The sequence below is a fragment of the Melospiza melodia genome, chromosome 5 (genome assembly GCF_035770615.1).
Source record: "Melospiza melodia melodia isolate bMelMel2 chromosome 5, bMelMel2.pri, whole genome shotgun sequence".
Lineage (NCBI taxonomy): Eukaryota > Metazoa > Chordata > Aves > Passeriformes > Passerellidae > Melospiza > Melospiza melodia.
This window is the reverse complement of record NC_086198.1, coordinates 85742859-85764634: the sequence shown is the minus strand read 5'-3', so window position 1 is coordinate 85764634 and position 21776 is coordinate 85742859. Positions and strand designations below refer to the sequence as shown.

The following is a 21776-nucleotide window of genomic DNA, read 5'->3' as shown; positions in this document are numbered from 1 at the left end:
GATTCAGTGTGAAAACTCCAGCTGGCCTCAGTGGGACTGGTTAAGTCACTGCTGAGTATAAGAAGTGTCAGAGTATAAACAGCACTGTAGTAAAATGACATTGAAAAACTGCTGCACATTTAGTGATGACAGAATAAATGCAATACTTGAAAAGTATTTAGAGCCTAGTTTTCCTTTCCAGTGTTTCTGTGCAAACATAAGACATTTTGACTACTTTATGGGCTGTGTTTGTTTCTGTAACTGTGTTTACATAATATAGCTAGTATATCAGCTACCAGAATGAACCTTCTGTTCCCTGGAAATTTCCTGGGAAGTGCTTAACTTGTGAGATGTGCAGTGAATTCACTCTTGTTTATGTCTGTTGATTTTTGCCAGGGACTGCTATATAGTTTGGTTGGTGCTCAGGGGAACGAGAGACTCTCTGTGATGAATCTTGGCTATAAACATTACCAAGGGATTAATAACTATCCACTTGATTTGGAGCTGTCTTATGCTTATTACAGCAATATTGCAATAAAGACATCCCTGGATCAACACAATATAAAAGGGGAACAGGTAAAAGAATTACAAGTGTATCTGATTTTTTTCTGTGCAAGTTATTTTTCATATTCGTATTATGTGGCCAGAAGATTTTTGTCTTGATTTACAAATATTGGCTCATCTGATTTGTGTCCCTGCCTGTGGCAGGGGTGTTGGACTAAATGGTTTTTAAGAGTCCCTTCCAGCCCAAATCATTCTGTGATCCAATGATTGTTACAAAATTCCCCAAATTATATGTAGGTATCATTACTGTGTTTCTTAAGAAGGGGTTATCAAAATCAATATCAGACTCAAATCCTCAGAATTGTCCACAAGCTTGTCTTTTATTAAAGTCCAAGCCTTATTCTTGGCCCCTGAGTCCTCACTCAGACTTTTAATTATTAATATAATTGGATGTGCTTATTAAGCAATTGATCTGCTGTTTCAATAGACAGACATCATGAAGTTCCTGCAAAAAATGAATTGTCCTCTCCATACTTTAACCTTTTCTATAATCAAATGTAATTACTTGGTTGTTAAATAATTATCTGATAAAGTTACAATAAAATAATTTCAGAATAGGCTGCTAACAGGAGGTAACACAACTTTATTTGTAAAGAATAGTCAAGAATAGTGCTAGAATCCTGGCTTATCATAAAGCCTGATTATTGTACAGAAATAGAGAGATTCTAATTGCTGAAGAACTAAAAGCTGACAGACTTACCTAGATAAGAGTGCTGTGTGTCATGTCTTCATCAAGCTTTCTGCCAGTCTTTTTTTAATCTTTTGAAAGCAATTTCTGTAGAAATACTAAAGCTTTGAAAGACTTAAATATACTTCTTTGTCATTTCTGAAACCAAAAGATGGTTGGGTTTTTTTTTCAGTTGTTGCTGTCTTGGCATATCTTTGCAGTGTAGAATGGACTTACAGTTTTGGAAGCAGTAAAGCAGTAAATGTTTTTTACAGGGGATGTAAGAATAGTTCTTAATGCACTAGCCAACAGAGGAGTGATGAGAATTTTAAAATCCAGAACTAATGATTTTTAGGGATAAGCAGGACATGGACGAAAGTTTCATTTTGGTTGCAGATGTAGAAATCCATTGTGAAATTCATGTGGAAGTTAATTTTTTTTCTGTTCACCTACTCTTCAGGCATTTGTTGAAACTATAAGACTGATGGATGATGAACTGCTAAAAGCTCAAACAAAAGAAAATGGTGATGTCTTCATGTGGTTAAAACATGAAGCAACAAGAGGAAATGCAGCTGCACAGGTATAAAGCAATAATTTTTCCCGTTCTTGGTTTTAGACACTCTTAGGAATGTCCATCTGTAGACCATGTAGGAAAGTTGCAGAGGAGAGCAGACAGACTTTCCTCCTTCCACCCAGAATCGCTTCTTTTTTCCAAGTCCTGACTACTTCTCATGTTCCTGTTCAATAATATCCAATAACCATGCAAAAGCTGTAACAATGATGCAAGGCACAAAGGAAGAGTCTTCAAGTCTTGGCAACCTCCTTGTCTGATCCTTTTCCCTGGCTTTGTATTTGATACATTGCAATTCTGCTGCTGATCTGAGACCAGTAGCAGTATATTGTAATACTGAGCCATTTACCTGCATCAAATCTGTCACTTACCCCTGCACTTCAATCAATCCAGACTCTATGATGCTGACAGCTGTAAAAATAAGCCTGCTGTAGAGTTAGCATCAATACATTCCACCACTGAAAAGCTGTCTGAACATTCCTGTTAACCAGTTGTTTTCAAACTGTTGAGGGTGTATACTAGTTTCTTCTCATATTTGAAATTCATCTAAGCCTGCAAAAGTCTGTTCCTGCAATTCCAGTTTCAATACCAGCATTTATAGCATTACCACTTAAGTTATTTTCTTCTAGCAACGTCTGGCTCAGATGCTGTTTTGGGGCCAACAAGGAGTGGCAAAAAATCCTGAAGCTGCAATAGAATGGTATGCAAAGGGTGCAATAGAAACAGAAGATCCAGTGTTGATATATGATTACGCCATTGTGTTGTTTAAGGTAAGTTATATTTGATGTTTTCACTTCAAAATAGTCATTCCTTTAACATGATGTTTTAAGCTATCTGCAGTGACACATGGTAAGAGTGTATACAAGTGCTTTTACATTTACTCTGAAAATCAATCAATAGGTATGAAGCTAATGTTGATTTTTACCAAAAAGAGGCACAAAAATTTTAAAAAGAGCAAGTTAAAAACAATCTTACTTTATTGCTCTCCATATTCAGGATCTAAATACCACCCAAATTGTGGATCCTAATTTTTCCTAATGTTTTGTCGCCTCAAGAATCCAACCAGCTAGTAGGCATAGGCTTTGGTATAGAGGTGTAGGTAAAAGTTTGATCCTTTCTTAGAATGCCCTTTATTAGGATATTTTTTTAGTTGGAATTAATTCCTCAGTTGGAATTAAATTATCCCTGCATGCAGTTAGTTTTTCCCTGCTAGACGCAGTAGACAGAAGATGCTAAACTAAAGCCTGACTTCACCTGCATCAAATAAGGTGTATCAGCTAGGTGATGTCACCCCTAAGACATTCAAGCACTAAAGCTTAGGTGGTAAGGAACTGCTAGGTCTTCACCTCATTCCTTTGACAGTGGAGGATTTTCTCTGGAAAATGTTTGCTTAAGTTTTACTTGTGTTAATTTTGAATGCACATAATCTGTTTCACCTGTGTCTAAAATTATTTTATGTGGACATCAGAAGCGTAACAGCTGTGTATTTCCTCTAGAGACACTCTAACATCCTTTTTCAGGAGAGCTGAGAGCTCTTACTCACTGCCAAACTGTGCACAACCTATGCCCATTTAAATGCTATTTATTCTTCCTTAGTTGCTCAGTCTTAAAGATCTGTGATATTATTTACCCATAAAAATCACTTGAATGTACTGGTGAAATAATTGTTTCTAGATTGCATCACTGAGATTTTCTAAAGCTGTGAAGAAAGGATGAACACAAAGCTGCTTGTTTTGTTGTAACTGTTTAAAGCTGAATGACACTTAGTAGGTAATAGTATCAATATTAAAAGGCAGTTTGGATGTGCATAAGTGAATTTTTATCAGCCTGCATTTGTAAACAATGATTGTTTCACATACGCGTTTCCTAGGGTCAAGGTGTGAAAAAGAATATAAAACTTGCATTGGAATTGATGAAGAAAGCAGCAGCCAAGGTAAAATGCAATAAATATTTCACTGTGGTAGTTCTGTACTAGGTGCTAATAGCTATGAACTCGGATTTATATAAAATGCCTGTTACCATAATTCTGGGTCATACTGCTTGCTTCTTCCAGTGTTATCACCATGAATGGTGAAAGCCTTATTTGCCAAGTTGGGAGACTAGACTATTCAAAATCAGCCAAAATTTCTGTGAAAGAAAAAAAATTCTCTCTACTTACATATTGTGGAACTTGATGTTAGTTAAGTGATTTACAGACTGAATATTTGATCCAGGAGTATGCTTTTGCCTCATATTCCCAAGCATAAAGGGAGAAGACCTGGATGTCCCAAAGTCTCCTGTTTTATTTCCATACCAGGGAGAAACATTGAGCACCACAGAGCAGAGGAGCCTCACTCCGTTTAATGATGTAGGACAGCCAGGTTACCCAGGCCATGATCTGGTCCTTAGAATAAAAATGAGAGTGGCTAGACTTTGAATACATTCCTAGCTCTTAGAACCAGAATTAGTTAAATGACTGATTATGACAGTAGGACTTCACTGCTGACCACTATCAGAAAAGATTTGTGCCAGTTCTGGGATTCCTTTGAAACAGGAGAGACTATCTGTTCTACTGCCTGTTTGGGAAAGGCTTAAATAAACTGAGAGGCTTTTATGATGTGATCAAAATACCTTTGATTCAGGATCTGAGGAGCAGCTTCCTGGAAGACTCCTAGGGACATCAATTCCTTACTCTCCTTGAACTCAAATACTTGGGTTCTTGTGCTCCAATGCACATTTTCTATACAGAAACAACATCATAATTATTGAAAAGTTTAACAGCTCTTGCATTTTAATGTGCAAGTTCGTAACACTGCTGGCATACTTACAGCCCCATATGATCCACCATCATCAGTTTATACAAGGAGGTGAAGACTCATTGGAACAACATTAAAAACTGTCTGAAGACTTTCTCTTGAGCCAAGATGCAAAGATGCAACTTAGTAATAGCAGATAGCAATATATTAAGCTGATCTGTATGATGTTGGTGAAATGCATTTTGAAAGCAGCATTACAAAGTTCTGTGTACATTGCTTTCTATTTATTCTCAAGGAAATGTTCTAGTTTAAAAGAAGTGGGTTTTTGATTGCTAATCTTGTCAATCAGTTTCTGGGAGTTCACAAGAACAAGTGTCCTGTTTGGCTTTGAAGAGGAGACAGGGGGAAAATAGTCACAGTTTGTTCTTGTCAACAAGTGAAAGTCATGGCTGAGACTCTGTAGAATAAGATGACACTGGAGTCTTATTCCTCACTCTGTATACAAGGCCACAGAGGAAAGTAGTGAGGAAAAAAAGGGTTTGTAACCCCTAGGCCCATAAGTGACATAAAGCAGAATCAAATGTGTGACCTGAGACTGCTTTTCTCCTTCCCTTAAGGGCTTGCCCCAGGCAGTGAATGGATTAGGATGGTATTACCACAATTTTAAAAGAGACTACAAAAAAGCAGCCAAGCACTGGTTAATTGCTGAAGAATTGGGAAATCCAGATGCATCATACAACCTTGGTGTCCTGTATTTGGATGGCATTTACCCTGGAGTACCTGGTAGAAATCAAGTGAGTAATTATTTAATGGTACTATTTCTTACATTAGGGCCCAATTTAGATGTTTTTGTCTCATTCTTGAGATTGCTCTGTTCACCCTAAGTTAGATTTTGATACCTTTTATCACAAGGAAGAATTTTACTGGGGGATTCAGTCAAATTACTTAGGGAGAGAGATGTTGCTCAAATATCTCAGTCAAAATTATATGCATGTGTTTCTATTCTTTTAATTTAGAAACAAAACAGGTGCAGGTTTTACCCCTTGCAGTGACAGCAGCCAGGAAGGATAGTGTGTGCTCTCACATCATGTGACCTTTGAGGTTCTCAGTTTTGGATTGGAAAATTTTTAGGGAGGGGATTCCACAATAACTGAAAGAGGCACAACCTTGTCCCTGAACCCATGAACAGCTATGCTGCATTCACACAGCTTCTGTGAGCCTCAGAGCTGCAGTGAGAGCTCTCCAATCCAGACTTGAAAATGTGACTCTTTGATACAGTCCTGGTAGACAGCAGTATTTTATTTTTCTGTGACAGAACCCATTAACATATGTGCAAAATAAATTTTCCCCTAATAGGAATGGTCTACTTTATTTATATTTGGTTTAATTAACTTATAAGTGTATGAACAGCAGCAAAAATGTAATGAGGTAGACTGTAATAAATGTTGTCAGACCTCATACTTAAAGCTAAAAAATGTTTCCAGTGTGGCCTTTGAGTTCTGAGATCTGGATATACTCCAGACAATGAGTATTTCTGCTGCCAGCAGAAATGGGTATTTCAGCTGCCAGTGCTCACCCACATGTGCATCTGGCAAACACATTTTCCTTCCCCAGGGACCAAAAAACACATCTCAGAGTGGACTGATTATAAGAGTACACTTAAAGTGCCCAGATTTTTTTGTTCATCAAAGCCAGTGGCAAGAGGGAATGTGTAGTCCATGCTCACTAACAGCAAGCATACATTGATGGTTAAAAATTTCCTGAAATAAATTATTTCTGTTTGTATGCTGGTTTGGTTTATTTACCAATTACTATTCCTGAGGGTAAAATGTGGAGCCACACAGCCTTCCCACTTCTGTAGCTTTGGTCCTGCTTACTCCATCTGTGTTATCTTCTATAGACCAGTTTCAAAGATTTGAGCGCTGTAGTTGTGGTCTGCTGAACATACAGAGAGTTGCTGCTGCTCCACAGCCTTATTTGGCATCACAAGTTCTGTTCTCCAGGATGCCTTAATAATCTTCTTACTAGTGAACAACCAATTTTACTTTTGTCAGTGCATGCAAGACTTTTGTGTTAGTGAGTGTTAGTTAAACATTTAGACACTTTTCTGTTTGATGTTCCATATATTACCTAACTATATGTTTTTCAAAACTTTCTCTAGCCTAAACTATTAAAAATTTAGAAGAATTCAGTTAATCTAAGTACACTAACAGTAGTTGAACTATCTTGCCCTCATTAGCTAGCTACCTATTTTTATTCCTTTGATGAAAAGGGTCCTGAGGAAGAAATCTCAATAAAGATTAATAATGCAGAGTTGCTAATTGTGTTTTGTTTCTTCACAGACAGTTGCTGCACGCTATTTCTATAAAGCTGCCCAAGGAGGACACATTGAAGGGACTCTGCGATGCTCTCTGTATTACATCACAGGAAATATGGAAGACTTCCCTAGAGATCCAGAAAAAGCTGTAATGTAAGTAAGGAAACCATTTATAAAAGGAGAATATATTTCTGATGTGATTATTTTGATTATTGGTGATTTTTAAGTCCATGGCCTGAATACCTTGTACTTCACAGTGCTTACCTCTGTGGCAAAAGGTTCTTCTGCAGTAATATTTGATCTGCATGAGTATGTGTATTATTTAGATGACCAGTAGATTTTAAGAGATATTGAGTACTTTTACTACTTTTTTTTCCAGAACAGCTCAGAGAGATTGTATTGAACAATTCTGAAATGTTTTATTTAACAAAGCCTCGCTATTTTATTTCAAGAAATATTTGTGATGTGGTAGAATTGGCATTTTGCATCGAAAATAGGCAGATAATTTTTGATAGCACCTATTAACTTTGGTTTGTTTTCTTAAAAAACATTGCTGAGAAAAAAACATAGGATGTCTCTAATACACTTTTAAAGATGAATGGACTTCATGTACTTGTGGGATCTCAGCACCTCAGGATGAGGGTGCAGAGCGACCAAGACCACCCTTGGGGGGCTCAGGAGTCCTGGAATGTTGCCAGAAGTGTCTGGTGACAGGACTTTGATCCTACACAGGAGATGACACCTGTATGAGGACTGGGAGGATTTCACTGGGTGAATGGTGAAGGGATAAGTTAGTTAGAGTATAATACACAGGGTTTAGGATTTCTGTACAGGGGGGTCTAGAGAAGTAAGATGGAGGAATTGGGGCGTGTCCTGTCCTTCTTCTTCTTCTTCTTGGCCTCCATCTTCTGTGGTGATGGTGGCACTTTGGGATTGGTCTTTACTAAAAGTGCACCGGTTAATAAGAGTAGAAGGTATTGGAGAAAAATCATAAATATTGTACACGTAACTTCGAGTATAAAGATAGGTGACCGCCCCGGAGGCTGGGGAGTGTGCCCATGGCTGACTGCTGTGCAGACCTCTGTCGGGCTGAAAGAAAATCTTTTAGATAAACAATTAATAAACACTGAGACCGAAACAAGATCAGAAGTCTCTCCTCGTCCTTTGAAGCGCTGGGCTGTCCAAGGCCACTCTGGGCCTTTCCAACTCTTTGAAACAACCGAGAAACCGAGCAAGTGGCATCCCTGAGCTATCTCCGGACATAAAACAGCCGGGAAGAGAAACCGACAACCAGCAAACATAAATCAACCATAAAACAGAAGAGAAAAATTAAAATCCGACATCTGGCGTTCCCTGCTTGGGCAACTCCCCACCAACCCTTTCGGGGGGGGGATCAGCCCTGAAGAGCTGAAGCTCAAGAGCTGAAGAGCAAAGAGGGCAACTCCAATCTAGGACGAGTTCTCAGGAGAGCACTGATAGCTCCTGAGGAGAGAAGCATGAAGAAAAAAGAAAAAGAAGAAGGAAAAAAAAAACAGCCAGAAGAGTCTGCAAAAAACAGCAGTCACTGAGAATTACATCTCTCAGCTTCTACCGAAGACAGTTCGTAGCAGAGCAGCCCGGATCGGAACCGGAAGGCGCCTCCGGATTCTTCTCCTGTGACCTGCTGGACAGAGACGGGAGGCTTCGGACAGCTCTGACGACAGATTCGGTGAGAAGGTCAAAATATAAGAACATAATTGCACACTCTCCCAACAACAACGGGAAATTTTGTCCGCCTTACAAGGCGTGGCTCAAACACACACAGAAGAGATCCCAAAGAAAGTATTAAAACAGCTATTGTTGTGGGCAAGGCTTAATTACCCACTGGCCGAAACATGCCTGCTATTCGAAGTGGGGTTTTGGCAGGAAATCAATAGGCACTGATATTTCTTAACGACAAAAAAGACGAGACAGCGTTAAAGCTGCTCTCGTCGGCAAGGGTATTGCTGGAAAAGCATACCGGTTCAGTCGAAAAGACTGGGAGAGCATCCTCAACAGAAGGGTGGGGGAGCAAGGCTCCCGGAAAAAGAAAAAAAAAAGAAAAGCATACCGGTTCAGTCGAAAAGACTGGAGAGCAACGAAAAGTTGCTCTGCATCCTCAGCAGAAGGATGGGGGAGCAAAGCTCCGGAAAAAAAAAAAAATTATTTCTGGCCTTAAGAAGCCAGGGGGAAAGGGCTCTCGAGAAAAGAGAGCAGGAAAAAATATTAAAGCCCCGGTCCCAAAACCCAGAAACCCCAGGAAACTCCTAAAGCGTCCTGAAACTCCGGAGAGTACAGGGGAGTCAGGATCGGAGGGGGGGGGTGAAGGGGGACAGAGAAGGGATCGGGGGGAGGGCGCTTCCTCGCGGGGGCACGGCGCGGTAGCGGCGGAGCAGACGGGGAGCGCGGGAGAAGAGATACCGGGAGACACGAGTCCCAGTGCAGCTTTTGTCAGCGCGGCGCCGGGGGGTGGCGGCCGCTCCGGCCGGCAGAATAGCGGAGACGCGCGCGGCGGGCAGAACTCGCAAAAACCCGCGGACAAATTCGGCTCGAATTGCGGGGCGGGGCGGGGCGGGCCCGGGTGCCGGCGGGGGGCAGACCGTACACACCGGCGGGAGGAATGGACACAGAGACAGAGTCAGGGGCAGACCGAGGGAGGAGACCTGGGAGGTGGAACAAGGGGGGGAGAGTGACGTCAGCCCAGGAGAGACGGGGGGAGGCTCGGAAAGCACGCATGCGCAGAGTAGAGCGCGGGCGGGGGCGGGCCCGTGACGTCTCGGGCGAGGAGGGGCCGTGCTCGGGTTCCTATGTCCCAGCGGCTCCACACCCTCTTCAGACTTGGTACCTCTGGATGAAAACCCTCGGAGTCCCAGTCCCTTCCCTTCAAGGGAGACGTTCTGGTGTTCAAGCTCCATTTTCAGCTGAATTAAAAGCCAGACAGACACGGTCTCAAACGAGATCACGAACACGGCAGTTGACAGGACGAGGGGCAGTCCAGCTCATGCTGTTGTCCGACCTGGGGAGGCCGGTGACAGCGCCACCTAGAGGGGGGCAAGGCTTTCGCTTGTGTTTCCACAGAGTGAGGTCTGACGTGGGTGTCGGTGCGACACGTGAAACTATTTCGAGTGCGAGAACATGAAAACGCGGATCCGAGAAACAATGATTCAAGTAACAAAGAGACGAGTACTCAGACAGGAGTCGAGACTCAGACTGCACAAGACGACTTGGAAGAGAAATAAAAAGAAACTAAGGACTTTGGGGGAATTCTCTATTAAGGTCCTGAATGAAAAGCGAAATGATTTCACGCAGAAGCGGAATTATGGGTTTCATGATGCTTATCTGCATCATTCTTTCATTCATTGCAGTAAGCAATGGGGGTAATATACCTATTAGTCAGCAAAAGCAAAATGTATGGTAGAATTCTTTGATATCTCTCCCATTTGGAGAGGAATTTTAAGGGTAGAATTCTTTGACATCTCTCCCATTTGGAGAGGAATTTTAAGAATAGAGTTCTATGTTTTAATAATTCTACTAGTCCTCATACTTGTTATCCCATGCATATTTGCATGTTTAAAACACGCTATGAATCGGATAGCAAAAGAAGCTTTCCTGGTGCAAACAGAAGGGGGAGATGTGGGATCTCAGCACCTCAGGATGAGGGTGCAGAGCGACCAAGACCACCCTTGGGGGGCTCAGGAGTCCTGGAATGTTGCCAGAAGTGTCTGGTGACAGGACTTTGATCCTACACAGGAGATGACACCTGTATGAGGACTGGGAGGATTTCACTGGGTGAATGGTGAAGGGATAAGTTAGTTAGAGTATAATACACAGGGTTTAGGATTTCTGTACAGGGGGGTCTAGAGAAGTAAGATGGAGGAATTGGGGCGTGTCCTGTCCTTCTTCTTCTTCTTCTTGGCCTCCATCTTCTGTGGTGATGGTGGCACTTTGGGATTGGTCTTTACTAAAAGTGCACCGGTTAATAAGAGTAGAAGGTATTGGAGAAAAATCATAAATATTGTACACGTAACTTCGAGTATAAAGATAGGTGACCGCCCCGGAGGCTGGGGAGTGTGCCCATGGCTGACTGCTGTGCAGACCTCTGTCGGGCTGAAAGAAAATCTTTTAGATAAACAATTAATAAACACTGAGACCGAAACAAGATCAGAAGTCTCTCCTCGTCCTTTGAAGCGCTGGGCTGTCCAAGGCCACTCTGGGCCTTTCCAACTCTTTGAAACAACCGAGAAACCGAGCAAGTGGCATCCCTGAGCTATCTCCGGACATAAAACAGCCGGGAAGAGAAACCGACAACCAGCAAACATAAATCAACCATAAAACAGAAGAGAAAAATGAAACTCCGACATGTACTCAGTCAATTGTCACAGGATTGATGCAGTGATTACTGTTTAATCCCAGAGTTTGTCTTACAGAAGAAGTTAGATGGTGATCTCATACCCTTTTGTGTTGTTTGAATCTACATGTGTTGGGATAACATTACTGGAGCCATGAACATTCAGTTTTTGTTTGTTCTATTCCACAGCTGGGCAAAACACATTGCAGAGAAAAATGGCTACTTGGGTCATGTAATCAGAAAAGCTCTCAATGCTTATCTGGAGCTTTCATGGTATGTTTCTTCTGTTCTGTATATTTTCTATTTTCACTTACTTTATAGCAAGATAAAATAATTAATAATGGGCCATCACTGCAAAGAAAAAAAAAGCAGTAGCACTACAAAAATCAGTTGCAAAACCTCCATTGACATAAAGGGAAGGAGGAGTTGACCCAAAATGTAAGTCAACAGTTCTGACAGAATTAAGTGAAAAACAAGGGGTTTGTAGTGTGAAATAGTTGTGTCAGCTGTGGTTCTCATTCCATAATATTTGTGTAATGTGCACTGGATTAACCAGAGGAACACCTTTCACTTTTACTATTCTCTCTATTACAAATCTTGTATTTTACCTTCTCTCTTCTGTATATTTCTGTGTCATGAGAAGTCCAGCTGCTGGATTAGATTTGTTGGGTTTTCTGTGTATGGTTAGTATTGTCTTTTGTATAAGTATAATAGGGGGCTGTAATATCCAATGAGCCAGTCAAGAGGTTTCAAAATAGTGTCCAGGTTAATGCTCCATCTTAGCAGCCTCTGTAGGCATGACCATCAGATATTGTGTGTGCAAACATCAGACTGTCATATGTGATCAAAACAATGGCTCATTTAGTCCTGCAGCTTCCCCCTGTAAGTACTGAATTAGTGCTTCAGGCTAGGGAGATCTACAAGAAACTGTCAGTGGACTGTTCTGGAATAACCCATTCCTAGAAGTGTCTTTTCACTCAGTCCATCATAGACATTTCTTCTTAGACTTGAACTCACTTCTGAACACTGAAAAATCTGTTGATATTTTTGTAGCATGTTCTGTTGTGCAAGCCTGTGACTCTGCCCAGCTCAATTTGCAGTCCACAAGTAGATGACAGGTAGAGCATAAAGATTCCAGAAAGTCTGGGCTCAACAGCTAGGAGGGAAAATGTCCTGGAGTCCTACTTGAGATGCCAGGGTGTAAATTGCATAGGTATAAATTGTTCCACTGCCAATCCATCCAAGTATTGTGTTCTTCAGTCATTGTTTGCAGACACATGTTTTACACATCTGTCTGTTATGGTAGGTTGATCTTCAAAGACTGAGGCAAAGGCTGTAAATGTAATTTCTTCTCTTAGTTGCCCTTGGACACTTAAGGATCATTCAATTTCCCAGCTTTCCCTTGAATTCCTTCTGTTGTCCCAGGTCTCTCTTGTTCTAGATGTTATTACAGGGCAAGTACAAGGAATAATTTGTAATCATGCAGAAGTATCTGGATAACAGGAGGTCACACCTGCTAGGTCTGTACGGGCAACTGCTTTCACAATTTGGTTTGAAGTGGTTTGGCTTAAGCAGCTACTCTTGAAGTCAAATGTGGATTTTGACTGTATCTTCCAGTTAAACAAGCCATTGAACCCTGAAACTTGCCATGGTTTTTACCTTTGTGTTTTGGATAAAATCATTAGCAGCACTGCTCTTTAATAGGAAATTTCAGAAGGAAAAAAGTACACCAAGTGTGGTTTTTTATTGTTTTGGGATTTTAAAACTAACACACATGATTTTAAAGACTTCTTAATTTTTAATGCATAGTCTACATAGTATAGAGTAGATGAGTGGCAGAGAATGTGAGAGATGCTCTCATCTATATCAGAATACTGAATTGCTATCCTGCAAATACAATATTAAGTTTTACTACTTGCTTTACAGTCAGTGAGATACATAAAGTCCTTAGAGGGACAGAGACTGTTTTCTATTCATACATTCAAAAATATGAAGAGAGAAATTCTTTTTCAAAAAGCTCTGTCTTAAAAGACAAGACAAAAACAAGTCACATAAATGAAAGGTCAAGCATACCAAAGAAATACACAGGTGAATGTTAGACAGATATATACACAGGTATATATACAGATATATATAGGCAGCTAAGTTAAGATATCTAACATATATACACAGACAGATATATACATGGCTAAGTTAATTACAGATTTTCTTTGAGTAGAGTCTTTTAAGAATGTTTTATCTGAAAAATTTAAATATAGAATTGGGCTTAGTGTCAATTCTTCTTTCCCATCCGTCTGGCACTTAGAGTAAACACACACTGGAGCCAGTGGCTTCAATGAAGGGGAAAAAGGGCTGCAAATTTTTGAGATGCAGCCTGGCTGGTTACACCAAGCATTGCCTGTGTATGTCGCTGTTGCATGGGTTTCCCAGCCTCTTGCTCTGAAACTTTGTACCAGCATTTTGCTCGTAGTCAATTTTATGCATTTGGTTAGTGTTTTTGGGTTTTTTTTAACTGTAAGTAAAATACATGTTATTTTTGTAAGGTTTTTCATTAATTTATTTTATCTAATATTAGGCATGAAGCTCTGCTGCATTACGTTTTAGCAGCTGAAACTGGGATTGAAGTGTCACAGTCAAATTTAGCACACATCTGTGAAGAAAGACCAGTGAGTAAATGAATGCACAACTCATTATCCTGAAAGGACCCTTTGTTAATGATAATGTGTGCCATTAGTCTCTTACCTGGGATATGAATGAATCAATTATTTTCTTTATAGGACCTAGCAAGAAAATACATAGCAACTGATTGTGTCTGGAGGTACTACAATTTCTCAGTTTCTCAAGTCAATGCTCCATCATTTGGTATGTATAAGGAATTTTTTCTAAATTTTAAGGTTACTTTTTTTTTAAATTTCAAGGGCTGCATTTGTCACAACTTCTATGTGAGTAAGCAGGTTGAGGGAGGGAAGATAAATTCCTGCTAATCATTCATGTTTTGATAGGAATATCAGGGTAATTAAAGGTAATTAAAGTGGTTTATTTCAGCACAGGTTTTTTGAAAATTTCCTTTTTATTACATTAAATGGGTAAAATTTTAATCAAATAAAAAAAATAAGCCCTGAGGAAGGGCTAGATGTTTAGGAGTCTGAGCAGTTGACTCAAAGTTTAAGAAAAAAAAGCAGGTGACTTTAGGAGCTCATGCTGTTTGGTTTATCAAAGAGAAAATCCAAAAGCAAATATACTTCCATATCATAATTGAGTCATGAGAAGCTAATAAAGGCTAAGGGAGTCCTTATCTAATTTATTATTAGTTTTCCTCTTAGGGTACAGAGTTTATCAACATCAGTAGAGCTTACCTTGGAGAGCTAAAGGATTCTCTAAGGTCTATTTGCAAATCAGTTACATTCCTCAGGCCTTAAATTTTACTACATCTAGGGCTTCAATAGCTAAGTCATTTTGGTGTCTCTGAAAACTTTACTGAATATTTGAAAACATTGATCTGACGGTCTCACATCTGAATGTCTTACAGTCATTTGTAACAAGCATGTGGAAAAGTGGAGTGTAAAAACAATTTGTGCTATTCATTTAAATACACAGTGTGGGAAATTTAAGAGTGTGGAAACTGAATACCACGTGGATATAGCCTGAAGCCAGAGGAGCTGACAAACACTGTTAGCTTTCCTGAGGAGTTTGTAGACACCTTAGCAAGGTGTAGTTTGGTTGACCCTTTGGTAGATCCACTGGTACAAGCTCACATGAGAAAAACTTCTGAAGGTCAGACTCATAGGAGAAAACTGTCATTCCATTTCAGCCCGCTGTAAAAACATGTGGGATTTTCTTGTGTAGACACACAAGCCTAAGTGTAGAAGAGTTTCAAATTATTTGAGAAAAGCTTAGGTCAGGTAAGTGTAGGCAGTCATAGGAGTTTTTAAATTCAGTAGCACAGATCATCATGCTTGCTCCTGTCTGGCTCAGTGCCCTCTCTTTTGATGCATTTCATTATGGTGCAATGTCACAGAAAGATGCTTGTAAAATGTTTGCTAGGCATTGCTCCCTTCTAGATCAGGAGAATTGTATCCCTACTGTTGTCCTGGGTTGAGTTGGATTTGAAACTAATGAAATTATCAGCAGCAACATTTTCTAACTTTTGGGAACGGTTCAGCCACCATAGTGTCAGGTACAGACCAAACACATAGATGACATGATTTTAAGTTTCATCAGTTTAGTAGGGCTAATCTGACTAAATAAGGCTTCAGGTTGTCCAAAGACAGATTCAGCAAGTGAAGAAGGAATGAAATGTAAAGACTCTCAAGCCTCAGATTTTGTAAAAGCAATGTCATTTATTAAATTCCTTATAGAGAAACAAGAGAGATTTCATCAAGAATAATTATTTTCAGTGGGAGGCTGATATAAAGTGGCCACAGAGACAACCAGAGAGAAATTGTACATTTGTCTTTTAGTATTGTGCTTTAAACAGAATTACTGTTAATTTCTCCATCACATTAATAGTTGGGTAATTCTATTGCTGCAAATAATCTAAATTATCTTCTGCTGATTTCTTCCACAGCTTATTTGAAGATGGGAGATTTTTACTACTATGGCTACCAGAACCAGTCTAGAGACCTGGAGCTGTCCATGCGGATGTACGCCCAGGCTGCCTTGGAGGGGGATTCACAGGTGGGTCTGCACTCATGGCAGAACACCAGAGTGTGGAACAATCAGAGAATTGAGCTGGGACTGGTTCTTCTGCTTGGCCTCATCTGCACCAAAGAAACCTGCTAGAATAGATTACAATTATTTCAAAATACCTCGTGAGTCAGTAGTTGCTGTTTCATAATAGAAGATAAACTTAGCATAGATTAATGGTCTTAGAATTAGGCTGCTTTGTAAGCTAAAGGTAAATGGCCTAATTTGGTGCTACCTTACCTTGATGCAATTGTTTTAGTTGTGACCTCAGTATTTTTGCTATTGCAAGAGGAAGAATGAATAGACTAAGGTGTATTCCAGTCCTATCATCTCCCATTTTATGATAAAAAAAGAAGACTAGCCCATTTCCCTTGGTATATTATACCAAGTGAATCCAAGGGTGAATTTTGTTCCCTAATAAAGGTTTCATCTTAAAATGCTTTATAATTAAAGAATACACCATGTCACATTACCAAAGACATGCAGTGTTTCACCACTGAGTTTCCTGTTCTCAGGAGAGAACAGGAGTCTGCTGGGTGCAATATTCTGTTCTCCCTGTCCCTATGGCAATATCCCCAGATGGGGTATTGTATATGAACTTGTCAAAGGTATGGGTGGGTTTTGTTTTGAGGTTATTAGGATAAAACATTACTGCTAAACTAGCAAAGGAAAGAAGAGATGCATAAATAGTTACTTTAAAGTATGAAAATCAAAGTGATAGGGAATCCTGTAAAATGTGTCATGTGTGTTCATCTTCATGACTCTGAAGAGACACGGGGTTGCCTAAGACTTGCCCAAATAAGCAAAACCATAAGATTAAGGACTTCAATTGTCTGAGGAAATTTCTGCTCTCAATTTCACTACTCAGATTCTGTTGATCTGTGGAGCTATGTGAAGGGGAATGGAACAGTAACAGAATAGAAATCCATTTCTGCTTCACTCTGTATTTCCCTAGGAGAAAAAAATGTCAGTTTGGTATGGTGAATGGACTTAAAGAGCAATTCAAAATGAGAAAGAAACCATCTGGAAAAAGATAAGAGCTAAGAAAAGAGTGTCACAACATCTGAATGTTTCTTTGGCATTTTCAGTACTTACCTGAGTGTATGGTTAGGAGAAAAGGCTCTCATAATTATTCAGTGAATATCACATTATACTAACAAATTTAGGGAAGATAGTTATAATTATTTAGATACTTGGTGCTTAAATACAGATATGAAAATTTAATGTTTCAAAGGTGTGCATTTTTTCCCTGTTAGGGTTTCTTCAATTTGGCCCTTGTCATGGAAGAGGGCAACTCCATACCTTCCTACATTCTGGATCACTTGGAAATTGATCAAGCACTGCATTCTAGTAATACATCACTTCTTCAGGAGCTCTATTACAGGTGAGTCTTTTTTACCCTTAATCAGCATCTTCTGGTTTTCCACGTGAGTAACATTTACTCTGGAGGACAGCACCTCCTGTAATTATTAACTTTGTTCACTTTTGTGATTTAAGGCAGGTTACGGTCAACATACTTAAAATTCTTAAATTCCCTAATTATATTTCAGTTTTTACCTGATTATATGTGGTTACCTGAAATAGTAGGGACTGGATTCAATAATCCAGGAGGTCTTTTCCAGTTCAATATATTTCATTTCCTAAGTTAGACACTGGTGATTTGTATGCAGTCCAAACCAATAGCTGAATTTTAAATGTAGCATAATTTAATACAGAACTTAAAAATATGTCACTGGGATAACAGCAATCCTCCCTATTGATTCTGCAAATATGTCCAAATATGGTGGCACAGAATATTGGATATCTGAGAATGTTACAGGTCTGCTGCCTGAATGACCTGTGCCAGCACTATTCATGGACAAACCACCTAGTGTCCTCTGCTTCCAGTACAGAACTTGGGTTTCCTTTACCCAGGTAAAGCAACAGGTGTTGGAAGGCACAGTGGGAATGTGAAGCTTACACAATATTTGGTGAATTTGTGGAATTGCCTTTCAAATATTTGAAGAAGCGGGAGCTAATGCTCAATACATGAGGCTGTGAATGATGAATGTGTGCTTTATCATCTGTTTTGCCACTCAATGAACCCAGAAAGGTGGAGATGACACCAACGTTGAAAGCTCATTTGTCTCTTCACCAACAATCTGCTGAAATTGTTCTTCACTGCAGTTAGACTGAACTTGTACCCTAAATTGCTTCCAGTAGACATGAAACTGTTAGTGAGATACATTGGAGTTCTGGACCATCTGGGGTTGTGAGCTTGAGTCTGAATTCTGCCTTCACTTGGGCTGAATCACCTGCTTTGCTGTGAGAGTAATTCCAGAGTTGACAGTGCTGAAGGGTTTTCCCATCATCATACAATTTTGTCCAAAAGGGCACATACTTTTCTATATTTTTATATATATACATATACACAGTCTATGACTTTAAATTATATGTATATTTACAACAAAATTTACGTAGAAAAGGTGTATGTGTATATATATATATATATATATATATATATATATATATATATATACACACATCATCACTCTTTCCTTAGCTTTGTAGAAAAGAATCAATTGAAGCTTAAAATAGATGTCTGTGATTTAGCTGTCTAAACTCCCCTGGTAGGTGAAGTCCTACTTGATAGAAATAAGAAAGCTGCTCAGCTCACCCCACAGGAGGTGGGTACCTTGTGCTAGTCACCTAAAACACTCTTCAAGCTCTGACTTCATTCTATTAGACAGCATTGTCTCTAAAGGACTTTTGGCACCAGTGTTCTGTGTAGGCAACTAAATTTTGTACATCTAATTTTAAATCAAGTCCTTCTGCTGTTGAGTCACATTACTCAGAGCTTGTTCTGTGACTGCTTTGAAAGTGTAGCCTGGATGCTTAGACCCATTGTTGACTAGTAAGAAAATAAAAAGACACATTTCTAGGGTGAGGTATTCTGTGCTTAATAGGTTTAAGCTGGTATCTTTCTGAATTTTTGCTTCACCATCTGTGAGATAGTGATGATGATATTCATTTGTTTTTCTGATTTACTGGTTCTGCAAACCCATTTGAGAGGCCCAGATGATTGATGCCACAAAACTGTGGGGGAGGACTAATGAGTTGTTTTTATCTTCTTGTTGTAGGTGCTGGAATAATAGTAACCAAGAAACAATTAGCCCATGTTCATTAGCATTGCTTTATTTTTACATGAGAGTTCTCTGGAACAATGTTTTACACTCTACTCTGGTATGTATTGCCCCTTTATTACGTGCACAGCTCATTTGGAACTTTAGCTTGGCTTTGCACTGCTCTAACTATATTTTTTAAATTATTGTCACAGATCTACTTCATGGGAACCTTTCTCTTATCAATTCTTGTTGCATTTGCAGTGCAGTCTTTTCAGTCCTTGTCTGGTAAGTATGTGCCATATTAAAACTGATGAAAGAGGAGTGATCTTTTTAGGTCAGTAAAAACCTTCAAAAATGAAACCAGAAGTCTTGATTTTATAGAAGTACCTCTGAACTTCTTTAGCATATAAGTCATTTTTTTGATCATTAAAAAGTAGTAGATGAAGCAAAGCAAAAAAACCCTGTTGGTTACTAAGGAACTTCTCTTGCTAAAGGAGATTCTTAATAAAAGCCCTAACTGCATGTGATTATTCCCCATCTCTCAACATGCAATACTGTTACAGTAATGATATGACTTTGATTCCCTGTCTAGTCTCTGCAATATGCAGTCAAAGTGTGTTTCCTGTTTCATAGGATTGGATCTCTTCAGACGCAAGGTGGGAGAAAAAATGGGGTTCCAAGAGCTGGTACATCTGAGTAACTTAGTAAGAGTCAGTTCAGACTCTTAACACCAGTAACAGAATCAGAAAATGCATTCAGTCAGGAGTTACAGAACCTGTCATAATAATTGGGAAATCCTGCTTTCTTTTCCTACTAGTTATTAATTTAGAATCATGCAATAAATTTATGAAGTATATAGTTATAGATCTTCTTTCAGTATTTCCAAAACTTTGAATATTATCTTTATATGTAATTTTACATCCATGTAATATTTAAATATTAACTAATAGACTTCCTAGACACAGTGGGGTTTTCTTAAATAATTTCTTTTGAAATTCTTCTGAAGCTTTTAATTCTCCTGGAAGAAGATCAGAACCATTCTCACATGATGTCCCTTCCTCCTTAGGGAATGACAGTGAGGATGCTACCAGAGCAGTACAGCAAGATGAACCTACTCTTTCAAATGATTTATCACAGCAGGAGTCAAACCCTCAGAGTCCTCTAGTCACCAGCTGAAGTGCAGTTGTCTTAAGGTTGACATCCATTGGGAAGACAGGATATGAACAACTACGAATCTAAGAACTGGCAACCAACCCTGTACCTGGCATTAATAATGCAGTCCAACAGCTGAAGTTGTAGGGAAGTTCACTGATCTGACTTCTCCACTACAGAGGAAAACCATCCCTATAATTTATTTAACTCCAAACAGATGATGCAGATTATCTCACTATACCCAACACATGATCATACTGTATGTCATGGAAGGACCTGGAAGGAAGCCTGCAAAGTCTGTGCCTAATTGAAACATAAGCAAGCATCCCACAGGTTTTAATGAGGTTTTACTTACATGTCTAATCTCTTATTAAATTGCTTTTACTGCATTTGAGCTTATTTATTGGTGAAATTAGCAAAGTTTTCCAAGTCTGAATCACTGAAATTACATAAAAGCAAAACCCAGTCACCAATACTTTCCAAGTTCCATGGAAACCTGTCAGGACTCCAGTATGTGCAATAGTAAAAATGTGGTTTTTGGCATTTTATATTCCATGCTGATTTTTCAATGTGAAAAGTGTTTTGTTTTGAAAGAAAAAACACCAGGAATATTTGCAACATCTTCATAACATATTAGTTATGGCTAACTTTTAGTCAAAGTTTTACAAGTATCCACATTTTCTGGTGGACACAACAAAAATGTTTCTCTTCCTGCCAAGAGCCACTGATTAGAGAAAGGAGCTCCCCAATGAATAAATAAAAGAATATTCAAGTGTGATCAGGTGACACAAAGTGAACAAAAATTATTTTTGTATTCTTCTGTAGATAACACTGGCAAGGATTTATTTCGTGTTCTGTAATGACTCTAAAAGACACATTTAAGTGACAGTGTATTTGATAAATGTTGGATGGGACATACAGATAACATGTATGGAGTGCAAATACCTTCTGATTTAAAGTTCTCTGTAAAGCAGCTGTAGGAAGGGTCTAACCTTTACAGCAGGTGTGCAGTCACCTCTGCAAAATGATGTAGATCTCAGTCTATAAATTGCATCAATCTATGCATTATTGAGGGTTAAATCCACTTGCCTTGCACTACATTATTTACTCTTGTAAATAAAAATATTTTTTTAATTCAGCCTGTATGTGAAGGAATTTCTTTTAAGCCACCTCTTGGATGAAATACTGTGTTGCTGTTGCAGTCTTTCAAGATCATTATTTACATGTCAGTTTTCTTAGCTTCAAATGCCACAATCAGCTTTCTCTTTCTTTGAGGAATACAGTCTTCTCACAGAGCAAACCTGGAATATTTTGCTTTGTTTTTCAAAACAAAAGAACAAAGTTTAGGAGGTTTCAGTAAGAAAAGAATGATTTAAAAGGAAAAAAAAATCTTTGACCTTCAAGAGAGGTTTTTTATATATAAATGTCTATACATACATATCATCAAGGCATATTTCACCTGCAGAAAATTGAAAATTCAAAAGTGTTGAGAGAAGAGTTGATGCTTTGAGGCAGCGGCTCCCTTGACAAGTCATGGGATAAAAATGAAGATGTTGAAGCTCCTCCCCCTCCCTCTGTGAAAGTAAATTGTGTGTCATGTTACCAAGTTTTTCATTTATTTGATCAAGAACTGTG

General features: G+C 39.1%; 1 protein-coding gene across 2 annotated transcripts in view; it reads left to right on the top strand.

Moving 5' to 3' along the window:
- SEL1L3 (SEL1L family member 3) overlaps positions 1-21279 on the top strand; it is a 37458-nt gene extending 16179 nt beyond the window's left edge. For both annotated transcript variants that reach the window (XM_063157746.1, XM_063157744.1), the window contains exons 11-24: positions 376-555; positions 1671-1790; positions 2411-2551; positions 3652-3714; positions 5134-5310; positions 6859-6986; positions 11389-11472; positions 13775-13865; positions 13977-14061; positions 15767-15876; positions 17142-17269; positions 19005-19107; positions 19202-19274; positions 20056-21279. In XM_063157746.1, coding sequence (XP_063013816.1) covers positions 376-555; positions 1671-1790; positions 2411-2551; positions 3652-3714; positions 5134-5310; positions 6859-6986; positions 11389-11472; positions 13775-13865; positions 13977-14061; positions 15767-15876; positions 17142-17269; positions 19005-19107; positions 19202-19274; positions 20056-20165 — 1593 coding nt within the window. In that variant the 3' untranslated portion in view covers positions 20166-21279. The remainder of the gene's footprint in view (positions 1-375; positions 556-1670; positions 1791-2410; positions 2552-3651; positions 3715-5133; positions 5311-6858; positions 6987-11388; positions 11473-13774; positions 13866-13976; positions 14062-15766; positions 15877-17141; positions 17270-19004; positions 19108-19201; positions 19275-20055) is intronic.
- The last annotated feature ends 497 nt before the right edge of the window (positions 21280-21776 follow it).